General features: G+C 43.0%; 1 protein-coding gene across 1 annotated transcript in view; it reads right to left on the bottom strand.

Annotated features, from left to right (window-relative positions):
* Nucleotides 1-10,300: 10,300 nt before the first annotated feature.
* Nucleotides 10,301-12,657, bottom strand: part of RBM22 (RNA binding motif protein 22) — a 100,229-nt gene continuing 97,872 nt past the window's right edge. The window contains exons 10-11 of the mRNA XM_085617704.1: nt 12,507-12,638; nt 10,301-10,808 (exon numbers count right to left, since the gene is read on the bottom strand). Coding sequence (XP_085473830.1) covers nt 10,678-10,808; nt 12,507-12,638 — 263 coding nt within the window. The 3' untranslated portion in view covers nt 10,301-10,677. The remainder of the gene's footprint in view (nt 10,809-12,506; nt 12,639-12,657) is intronic.

Below are 12,657 nucleotides of genomic sequence, written 5' to 3'. Positions count from 1 at the left end.
GATTTTTGATAGCTTGCGTTTAAAAAAAGCACCATTGTTTAACAGTAATAGTGCATTTTTAAGACACAAGCTAACAAAGATCTCATTTTATAACTGTATTAAGGGCGCAGTACCTTACGTCCCTTTACAACTCCACAAAAACACCTAGATTCAGGCTTTGGTACTGCACCCTTTGCTCAGACCCATTATGCGATTAGAATTATAAGGAACAGAAACGAGAGCAAGCATCTTTTTTTGTTGCTTGTAGCACGCCACGCTTTAACTTCATATGTTTAAAGCTAAAGCGTGCCATGCCACAAATGCTCGAAAAGTGAATAAATAGAAAAGAAAGACGGGCAGCTGCCATGTTTAAAGGTAAAGCCGATAACTATGTTAAGGTGGCCACCTGCTTTTCTTTTCTATTTATTTACTTTTGTAGTATTCGGGGCACGGCACACTTTCGCTTTAAACATGTGAAACTAAAGCGTTGGTTGCCGCAAATGGTACAAAAGTCAATAAATAGAAAAGAAAGGCGGCCGCTCGCAGTTCTTATCTATTCGTCATGTGGTCAAAGACATGCCGATGGTAACAATTCAATGTAAACGCACAACAAATATCCTTCTAGTTGCAGGATCAGGTGAACAAATGTTCCTGGAGCAAAAGAAAACAAGCAGTAGGGGGAAGTGCACAGAGCAGGCTGGGGGAAGTGTCCGAATGGCACACAACAAAAGCTGCTCAGTACAGTAGTCGTAGGCATGAATCCCTAAAGCACCGACCGATGCAATTGGATGCCTGTGCGGTCTACAGATTGACTACAGCAGGCTCAAGTTTGCAGGACAGCTTGTGATTGGCTAAAAGTCTACCCTACAAAATAGCTGCACTGGAGACACTTTCGAGCAGCTATTAGACACTGGTTCCCAAAAACACAAGTTAGCGATGTGGTCTAACAAACAGAGCTTCTGACTTTGTGCTTGGGGCACCGAGTTCCAGTCTCGGCACCAGCTTCTCAAAACACATGGGGACGGTAACAATTACATTTAAGTGCATAATAAATATAATTATGGTTACAGGTTTTGGCTGTACAAAAAACATGCCAATGGTAACAATTCAATTTAAACCAGTAACAAATGTAATTATAGTTACAGGCTCGGCGAACAAACTTACTTGAAGAAGCGTGAGGGGAAGACATGCAAATGCCGTGTGTGTTCGGTCCAAAACAGAAAAGTTAGGTATGGTAAATAACCTGAAAGTGTAACAGGCCACGTAACAATACCAAAAGGAGGGACTACTCAGTGTATTCACCAATAAAAATCCAGCATTTCTAAAGGAAAGCAAGAAGACCCAATGAAAAAGATGGGCGTTTTTTTAAAGCAATTATGCTAGATACAGCAGGTCTCTAAGAGACAGCGCATGCGCTGCCTAGGCAAGACCTAAATATCCAATAAGGGGAACCGGACGTTTGAATTTTTTAAAATTTAAGTAGGACTAGTGACAAGAAGCATAAAATGCAATGACAGTCAATGGTGGCAGTAGACCAGAATTTAGGCACAATTAATGCAAACCAAAATGAAGCACGGGATGGATACTCCAACCAAGTTAGCCCTGGTCAAAAGATTTTAACTTTTGACTGTAATCCTTTCAGTTCAACTCCAACAAGGAGTACACTTCTAAAGCCCCCTAGGACCTCAGGTTGGGCACTCAGAGACTCAACAGGGTGTCAGACAAAGGTCAAACAGGTCCAGTCCATGTATAGAAGTCATTTGTCAGCCGGATAGTTAGAGAAAAAAGCCTCTTGTAGGTTGCTGTGATCCTGTAGCCTTAATAGATTGTCAGTCTTATGACCTTTACAATCCCATTCTTTTATTCTCGTACGAAGAACGAACAGGTCCGGCCATTCACCGTTCTGCTCAGGTCGCAGACAGCAGCTCAGACCTTTTTTGACCTTCCTCAGGCTCAGGAGCGTTCGAAAGTGGGTACCTGGTTGCCATTTTTGCCATGCATGAGCGAATGAGTGAGAATGACTCTTGTGCACTCCCTAACCAATGGGGTAAAAGTTCTTGGGTCCAACCCTACCCACTTGGGGTATTTACAGGATGGTAAAGTCTTTGGTGACACTAAATATGGGCTTTGAGGGATGGGTGTTAGTGTGTGTGTGGGAAGTGTACTATGGTAATCTTAGTGTTATCCCACATCAAACACAAAAATCCAGTTTGGTCCATCTAGTAGAACAAAATAGGGGTTTTCAGCAACCAGATAGTAGATACACAAGAATATTTTTTGTATCCTGTCTCTCTTCCTTTCAAGTGCACTCCTAGTGTTAGATTTCAAATCTCAGAGACAGAAGTCTGGTGGGACAAAGCCGGTACTAGGGCAACCAGACAGTCGAAATATAAGAATTGCTTTGGCATCCTGTTTCTCTTCCTTTCAAGTGCACCCCCAGTGATAAAAGTAAACCCAACAGGCCTGTCTAGATTCAGGACAGGCACTTTGGTAACATTTAGATAGTTTTGGGTGTGATATTTTGGATTTATTCATTTAATTTATTTGTATAATTTTCAGTTAATAAGCATCAACTGACATTTTATTGAATTTATTTTTACATATCTTTAATTTTATTCTAGTAACATTTGGTCCTCATGTGCCGTTTACCTAGGAAGGTGTTGAAGGGCAAGGTGAGGAGGAAGTGAGTGATGAGGAAAACTTACCATAATCCCAGGTCCCAACGTACGACCTCTGGCTCAAAATTGACCTACCTTCATTGTCCCATTTCCTTCAATCTTACCTCTACACATTTCTGTTACCCACACAAGCACTCATCCAGTTTTCCTTACCTGTGCAGCTAATGTCATGCATTTATCCTAGCACCTCAACTCTGTTTCTTCAGGCATTCGTCTATGCTATCTTCAGTGTCTATTGTTAATTCTATACATTGTTGAAATATGTCAGGATTGAAACCTTTCTGCAATGTCTAGCAACAGTTTCTAGTCCAGTAATCTATAAACTATAGGGCAGCCCTCCCTAGTGGGGAATACTGGAAGTCAAGGAGGCGCTAGGCTCTGGCAAAGAGGAGCACTTATTCTGGCCATGAAGAACACAATCATCACATTGATAAAACGTACTGAGATATAGTGTAACAAACCCAGAGTGACCGTGAGTCTCCCTGTAACAGACAACCAATAATTTCTGTAGATCATGTATGTCCTGGCTGGGAGTAGTTGTCAAAGGAGGGCATCCATATTAACCCCGAGGCCCGACACATGCATACAGGATTGCAGAGTAGACATTTTTAGATGAAATGTTTGCCTGTGACTAGTACATTCCCAATCATGTATTGAGTGAGACTTCAAAAGAGATAATAACATAACTTCAATGTTAAAAATACTAAATATGTTCAGAGTTTCCAAATAGCTCCATGCCTTATGCTACCTTCAGCCAGTTGCAGTATTTTTGCTAACGGTACACTGTGTTTATATCTTTTAATAGCGAAAGCCAGGGCTAACAAAATAAATAACAGCATGTGAAATATGTTAGGCTTAAAAAATGGTTTACTGTGTTACTCATGATGAGAGCCAATTACCATCTGGGTAGGATAACAAAATATAACAATGAACATTAATTTTTGTCAAACGTTTTTATACATTCTCTAAAGTCTCTCACACATTTGGCTTCTCTGTTCACAATAGATTTTTAATTACACAATGGGCTTTATTGTACGAAACAAAGAACATTGCTTTTGGACTATCCTTTCAAAATAGCCTTCTATCCAGTTTTTCAACTTAAAATGTTTGCCGCCAATATCAGTTTGGTCTATATTTGTTGGTAGACCATAGGGGGAAGGGCTGCCTGGATGCAAGTGATGAAGTGCCCAACATTAAATAGTTGGAAGGCCATTGTTAAAAGACACTAAAGAATGACTGTGTATTCTTTCTACAAGCTCCAGTGCCGGATATCTTGTAACCTTCACGTGAATCCTCTGGCCTCCTTACCCAAACTACTGCTTTATCTTTGCTTTTCAGCCTTAGAATCATAAAGAGAAGCAGAGCAAGTAAGAAGGGCACCGCCATGACAACATTACTAAATTATGTGTTCTCCACCAAGGCAGAAGGCAATTCAGATGTCCCCAAATGGAGGGCTGGATTTGAAATTTGTATTATTGTTGCATTTGTCATGCTTCATACCACTACGGTGACAGGTATGCACATTTGCAGACCTATAGTAATCTACTCAGTAGGAGTGCTATGGATGGAATAGTATGTCATGAGGACTATATGACTAGTGTTTTAAGGTTGTGCACATGGACCAGAATTCTGCTAAATCAATTTCTGTCACTGGACCTCTATGGGAAATTGAGATGAATGGGAAGTAGTGTTTGAGAGTAGTGATGTCTATGTGGAAATTGTTTTAGTGTTATACTTGTTTGGAGAAACTATTCAAACCATTCTTTAGCAAGCGTGCAGCTACAGCTATGCATAGATGTACAGTGAGAACAGACAAGGACGCACATACCAATAACTACCATCTTTGAATTAGTCTGTATCATGCAGTCTAAATCACATGGACTATGGAGGCTAGTTACTTACCACATGTGAAGGGTGCTTCCATACGGAAGTGCAAGCTTGCATCAAGCATAGAATATGGTATGGAGTCCACATAGGGAAGACGGAAGAGAAATCTACAGAAAAAAGCACTATGCAATTACCCACAAAATATGCTCTGAGGACTCCATGTATAGGCATCAGGGAGCTACACACAGAAATTAGCATTTTAAATCGGCCTTAATAAAATCTGATACTTCCATCTTCGAGTGACAAATGGCAACCATTAAACGATCAACCAATATATTTATCTAAGCAGTTTAGCAAATTGAGGGAGTGAGAAACCCAGAGATACTGGCATGATACAGCCACCCATTCTACATTATCAGGGGAGTCCAGCAAGGAGCGGCAGGGAGCAATCTCTAGGTGTGGCCACTATACCACCACACAGTCTCTGCTCAGAGGAGTCAACTAAGGTGTGCTAGTAAGTTAAAAATCTATAAGAATATTTCTTACACAACCAGGCATAGTACAGGCTTCGGCAGTCCATCCAGACGCTACAGAGGATCAACCCATAAGCATGGAAATTATACAGCCAGTTATAGTATTTTCTCAGTGAGACCATGCTGGAGTTGCAAAGGGGAAAAGCCATAGACATGAGCATTATAACACCAGACCATGTTTTAAGGCTGAGGAGTCCACTCACAAGTTACAGACGAAAAGACAATAGGAATGGGCAGTGTGGAAAAGGTTATTTACCCTATAAGCATCTCTTCATAGTTTGGGGTGCTGTACATTCACATGCTTTGCATACTCCTGCCATCTAGTGTTGGGCTTGGACATTTGTAAGTTGCCTTTCTTCAAAGAAGTCTTTTGAGTCACAAGGTATATGAGGACACATCCCTTAGTTGGCAACAAATATGGGCACAGAACACTATGTTAGATTGTTGTTTCTACAGTGGGTGAAAGTAAGAGTGATGAGTAAACACAGTATGGTGCACAGGAGGATTGCAAAGGAAGCTAGTTAATAAAGCGAGAGATCTGTAAATCGGAGCCATGCACTTCCGGGGAGGAGCATGTGAACCAACAGCACTACACTATACAAATAGATACTGCAAGGCCGACATTTTCCATTCATAGCATGTGTTGATTTAGATACAGATGCTCTACATATACCTTAAAACAGTACCCCTTTACAAGCAGTAGCTAGCGTGTGTATGATGAAGATGTCTGAAATAAAGTCATTAAGACAGTCTGGCCAACCATAGTCAATTGTCTGGCTAAGATATCCACACAATAATGCTTAGTTAAGGTATGTCGGGTTGACCAAGCAGTAGCTTTACATATGTCCGCTAGGGGAATATTTACCAAGAAATACATGGTTGATGTCTTCTTTCGCGTACAGTCTGTCCTGGGTGTGACAGTGAGGGTTCTTCTAGCTTTGTGATAACAGCTCGACCTATCCATCTGGCAATAACAGCTTTGGCTATATGGTGGCCCTTATGAAGTTTAGCAAAGTCTATAACCAATTGATCCGCTTTGCAAAAGGGCTTAGTCTGGTGAATGATATATATGAGAGCATGTTTGACATCTAAAATATGTAGGGCTCTCTCTGCTGTCCAGTTTGATTAATGGAAGACGGCTGGGAGCTCTATGGTTTGGCTGAGATGAAAAGGGGACCACCCTTGCCCATGAACTTTAGGGTTAGTTCTGAGAACTAGCCGATCCTCATGAACTTGAATGAAGGGTTCTCGGAAGCAAGAGGGTCTTTATCTCACTAATATGCCTAAAAGAGGTTATGGCCACAAGAAAGACTACTTTCCAGCGAAGGTATGGGAGTGGGCAAGAGAGTAAGGGCTCAAAGGGAAGTTCCATGAGTCTGGTGAGGTCTATGTTAAGATTCCATGCTAAAGCAGAGGGCACCCTGGGAGGGATTTTTTGAGGCGTTCATTGAATGCTTTTACAATGGGTATGAAAAACGGAATAATGTTCCCTATTTGGCATGTATGCAGCTAAGACTACTAAAAGTAGACGCACTGAAACATAGGCCAGTCCTGCAGATGAAGCAAGTAGCATATGATATCCTGAACTGAAAGTTTAAGGCAGTCCTGGTGTTTGGAGATGCAGTAACAGATAAATCTCTACAACTATGTGGCGCAGCTGGCTCATGTGGTAGGCTTGCAAGACTCTCATAAGATGTCCTTTCATTCCTGTGGAATAAGCAGGTATCCCAACTTTAGGACCTGATGTGCCACATCACTATATTGAGCTACATAAGGTTGGGGTGCCTGATCTGGGTTAGCTCCTGCTGAGAAGGTACAGCCTGTTGGGGAGCTTCTCATGGGAATGGATTTACAATTGGACGTGGGTGGGGGCTATGAGGATGACAGTCTGAGATGTTTGCCGCATCTTCTGAACCAAGAAAGGAAGGAGTGAGAGAGGCAGAAAAGCATAAACAAAGATGCTTGGCCAATTCTTCCGTAGTGTATTACTGTGGGTGTCTTTAACTAGAGGTGAAGTTTGTGCTTTTTCAGGGGTGCCAAATAGGTCTATTTGAGGAGTACCCCAGTGCCAAAAATGCTGGGAGGAGTTCCCACTTGTGGGACTTGTCAATGCAACCTGCTGAGCAGGTACGCAAGCTTGTTGTCCATCCCCGGAAAATACTCGGCCATTTAGATGGATGTGGTGGCAGGGCACCCAATACCAAGTGTTCTGAACCAGGAAGGCTTTGAGGGCGAGGAGTACGACTAGAAGCTCAAGATAGTTCATGTGGTGTTTTTGATTATGAGAGGCTGGGAGTACTTAGAAAGTGGCACGGCCAAGATGCACTCCAGCCGGCTTGGGGCCATTTGTGGTAACCTTGACTAGCGAAATGGGGTCTAAAAAAGGCCTGCCCTGAAACAGACTGATGCTGTTCCATCACTGCAAAGAGCGAAGTGTACTGGCCTTTACCATTTCTAGACCTTCCATTTGACCCTTCGTTTGTGACCACTGAGCTGAAATGCACTGTTGGAGCAGCCGCATATAAAGCCGGGCATGCGGTGCATTGGCGATGCAGGAGGCCATCCTACTAAGCAGTTGTATGAATTACTGTGAAGCGACAATTTTGCTGAAAAAGAAGCACAAGCTGCTGAAAAAACAAGAATCTTTGTGGGCTGGGTTAGGCTATGCCTGTGACAATAGAATATGGCCTCCAGGAAGGGCTAGATGTGTAGAGGTTTATAGGTGGGACTCAGTGGCATTTATGGTAAACCACAATATGTGAAGGAGTGCAATGTTAAGCTGGGTATGTGCCAGGCGCTGGTGCTTGACTGCACTCTAAATCAGCTAATCGTCTAAAGGAAGAACTCCATAGATGGGCAGCGACTACTGTGAGGTTTGGTGAACACCCTTGGGGCAGTGGTGATGCCAAATGGAAGCACTGATAATGATGGCCACCGATCACGAATCCTGAGGAGCACGGGTTTGTGGGGTGAATGGGGGCATGAAAGTTGGAATCCTTGAAGTCGAACGCCACCATGCAGTTGCCTTGTAGCAGAAGAGGGATGACATTATGTAGAGTTACCAAGTTGAAGTGTTCAGACAGAATGTACTGGCTGAGGGGCCAGATGCTCAGGATGAGCCTGAGGGAGCTGTACTTCTTGGGGATGAGGAAGTAGATGGAGTAAACTCCTTTGCATTGATTGAGTGGAGTGTGGGGGGACATGGACTGGTTCTATGGCTCCTTTTTGAAAGAGAGCTTGGACCTACTCCAGAAGGTTGAGATGCTCTCTGTTGAGGGTATGATTGCAGGGTGGAATGTAGGGAGGGGGGTTGAGACATTCTAGGCTGTAGCCATGGCAAACCACTGATTGAACCCACTCGTCTGATGTGATTTCCTGCAGAGGAAGAAAATCCTACAGCCTGTCTCTGATAGGTGTGTGACTGCAGGGGAAATCAATGTTTTGAGGTGAAGGCTCCTTTGCAAGACCCTCTTTTTTCACTGCCCCTTTTGTTGTTGCCCCTGTAGGCACCCCTGGTATAACCTCTGTGTCTGCTTATGATAGGACTGCAGTTGCCTTTGGTAGGATGTGGTCTTGGAACCGCTACCATAGTGATGTCTCTGAAGGAAGCCCCGGGAGGTTGAAGTCTAAAGGGGACCCATGCCATGGGGAGCTTTTTGTCAGTGTCCACGTTAAGCTTTTCTATTATCTAGTCAAACTGTGGACTCAAGACATGTTTTGGAAGGGCAGAGTGAGCAAATGCTCTTGGACATCGGGCTTAAAGCTATTAATGTAGAGTCATGCATGGTGCTGGACGACGCTGGTGTTGTTGGGGGAGCATATCTTTTTTCTCCAACCAGGGCGTTACCACCCTGGTCTTGACTGGTTCCTTGAAGGTGTCTATAGCCGACTTATACATACCTTTCTGCATTAGAAGGAACTAGAGCATCCTCTCGGACCTGCACAATGTCTCCACTAAGAAGTCGTCTTCCTCGTGGAGGACATGCATATTCACCTTGTGGAAGTTGGCCTCCCACAGGTTATTGGTGATCATTGGATAGAACGCTGGATCTTAATGGTCTGTGGGCTGCATACTCCATGAGCAGGGTATGGGGAGCCCTGTGGGGAATATGGAGGTGGTGATGGAGGTGCAGGTGGATGATGTACATGTGGGAGGGTGCTGGTGCCCCTGTCCTTGTGTCTTTTATGTTTGAGAGGTGGTTGGAGGCTCTTACTCGAAAATCAGCTTCCTCTTCCAAGGAAACAGCTCTGAGTTTGGGAGGCAGTTTTGTGTTGGTATTCCCCAGGAGGCATGCAAGGCAGGAATATGTGCAGCAACATATGGTACAAACATAAAAACGATTCTATACATTTCAAACGGTCACAAGACCACCCAGGAGTGGCCGAAGAGCAACCAAAGGAATGTTCAGGCACCACCATTGGGTCGTCGGTTGGTCCACCCACGTGATACAATGGCAGAATTCATTGGTGTGAGAGAACGAAACAAGAGCATGTAAATCAGTGATTTTGTAAAGGTAATGCATTTAGTCTACTGAACAACATTTGGGGGCAAAGTAAGGTGGGAGGGGCTGAAACTCCAGGGGGTCAAGCACAACGCCTATGCCCATCCTGGCAAAAACAAGGAATGCACTTCAAGAAGATATCATTAACCTATCGACCCATTACCTAGACGCTAAGGATGGGCACCCTGGAAGGCGTGGTCATATAGGGCAATGTAATCTTTGGAGAGGGACAGTTGAATTGGAATAAGGGCATATCAGCCAGTTCAGAAGGAACATTGGAAACATTTTTTTCTTCTTCTTAAATGGAAGCACTGGCAAAGGAATAATAAAAGGGTATGGCAGAAGATACCTAGTCAAAATGAAACTTCACATAAAACCAATAACAATATTCTCTTTTGCCATTTAAAAACAGACTCTTAATACATACACACCATATTTCTTAGGGCGTGGTTCACAAATCAAACATGTTCAAGAGGACCCAGGAAAGGTCTGCTAAAAGAAGGGTTACTTTTAGTGCTGCAATGAGCCTACCATTCAGCTGCAGCAGCTTGTGAATGTAGCATGATTGAGCGCAGAGCAATACAGGAAAACCAAAGGCACCACCCAGAGGCTAATTTGAGTACACCAAATTAATTTCACATATTTATAAAAAAAAAAAAATATTATTGGAAGTGAGAAGGTATCCTCTGTTTGTCAAGGATGAAAGAGTTGTAACAATGCCAGAGCATACTGAGCCACAACGTCTACACTACATTGCATTAAGTGCCGGCAACTACCAAAATTCCTGAAAAATGAGTTTAATCACAGGATTTCATAAATGCGGTCAGTCTGCAATGTTTACATTAAAAAAGTAACCAACTCACAGTTTTCAGTATTTTTCACGCCTGTGGCCGGGCCTTAAATACAGGAGTCCAGCAACAAGCTAGCAAGCATCAATGAACGGTATCTAGCTGGTATTAACTATTCAGAACCACTGTCAAAGATGCTGGCAATATTAGCCTCACCAAGGCCAAGTAACAGAAACAGTCCTATACTGCTGGTAGGGATGGCCTGCATGATTTCATGCTGTGACCAACAAGTCCAATGTCTGCTTCCAGCAGACTACATGAGATCTGTTCCATGAAGGAGACACACAAATCCATTCCTCATGATGTTATGCTAGGCACTGGTGTTCTTGCCAGCATTGGCACCCATGCGCTGGGGGTCTTGGGAGGGGTAGTGAATAGGACCAGGCGCTCTCATGAAGGGGGGTGGTGGTCCCATGCGGTGGAACATATGCGGCCCAAAACCTGCAAGAAACAAGGCAACAGTCATTAAATTCCACATACCAGCCTACTTTTTAGTAACTTTTACTTTGCCGTTAACAGGATATACCATCTGCACAGCTACATCCCTAAGCTTGCCAACCCAATCACACAAATGTCCATCATCAGTAATCTCAGCACCCAAATGGCTTGAAAAATAGAGAAATGTATGCATGGCTTGTTGCCTGCATTCTATTCGCGTAACACCTGTCCAAATCAATTTGACTGCTCTCTACTTCAACACCACCCCATTACTCAGGACCTTGCAAACCATCTGCCCAATCATGATGTGACTGTTTTGTGTGAAGCCAGGTTATGAGGGTTCTAGCAGGCACTTTGGAATATGATGACAAAGTGCAAGAGGGTCAACAAGGGTTAGAGGTACCTGTAAAACTGTGTGTTTCTCTACTACAAATGTAGTAAATAAAACAGTCAGGACAATGTATCTATTACATCATTCTCTTCTAAACTAATGCATCTATTACATAATTCTCTTCTAAACTTAGTAAAACTGGCAATAGGTCATCGCTAGCAGACAATACATTTGCTTTCTATTTGCTACCTACTTCTGATGAAAGATCTAAACCATTATTCAAATCTTGCATAACTTCTCAAATGCCGCCACCATTCGGTCTTTCATTGTATCCCACTGTATCACGAACTTCCAGAGCACAGATCACCGGTATCTACTGCACCACAAACCTTTCTTGTGTCTTCTCAGACCGTTATATCTCCAAATCATCAAACCCAGAATTCTTCTGCCACTAAAGATTCTTCTTAAATTAGTCCTTTCAAAATAGAGGCAGTTTTCTTCAGATTCAAAAAAGGTCTGAGCTACCGTACATGCACCTTCCAACATATTTCTCTTTGCTTTGGACTACAAAGCGCTACTAAGAGGATCTCCCTGTATCTCACCACCATTAAGCTATGCATTCAACATTAAACAAAGTCTGTGATTTTGCTATCAATGGCAAGTAACATTTCTGACTTTATTAACTGTAATCCCCATGAATGATGTCTCTTCAATCGTACCATTCTGGATATATCAACTGGCATCGACACAATGACCCACGGCCACTATCTAATGAAAATGTTAAACTAGAGTATTGAACAGATCACACTCATGTCTTTGCTCCTATCTAGCAGGTCATGTCTATTTTTGTTGTTGTTAAATAACCATTCCCTAATTTAACATTACCACTTACGGTACTCCAACAATTGAAGTCAATGCTTAAAATTCACCGCATGCAATGGACACGGTCTAAGGAATTAGCAGACCGCAATACCCAACACAACATAGATCAACAAGGAAGCAAAGAAAACACTATAACCATGCAATTCAGGGAGTCCAGTGCACTGCACCTCTAAAGCAAATGGCTAATGTATGCATACACAAATACTCGTTATATATATTTTGCATTTTCCTGTCACACTAGGTGAGACACGGACTGTTTGAAGATGTAAAGCATGCAATTCAACTGGAAAATTAGTAGCAGGTAAATAGCTTCTTCATATGCAGCACAGCAAGAACATTTATAAAGTCTCATGCTCTGCAAATTTGTATTTGTGTCCAATCAGTGAATTGTATAATTATACACAGTAAGTTAAATTATGGCAGTGCTATGCCTTCCACTCCATGTCTGCACTTGTGATGACTAAACCCGATGTAGGAAATAGACCAACCAGGAGGAGGGGGCCCAATGCCGGGAGGTGGAGGCAAGGCAATGTTGACAACAGCAGGGGCACTGGGAGGGAGGTTGAAAAAGTTGGAGGGAGCTTCTTCTTCTTGCACTGCAGCTGGAGGAGGAGGAAGCGCTGTGGGAGAAAAGAATGT

This window comes from Triturus cristatus, chromosome 7, assembly GCF_964204655.1.
Source record: "Triturus cristatus chromosome 7, aTriCri1.1, whole genome shotgun sequence".
NCBI classification, from domain to species: Eukaryota; Metazoa; Chordata; class Amphibia; order Caudata; family Salamandridae; genus Triturus; species Triturus cristatus.
This window is presented reverse-complemented; position numbering and strand designations above follow the sequence as displayed.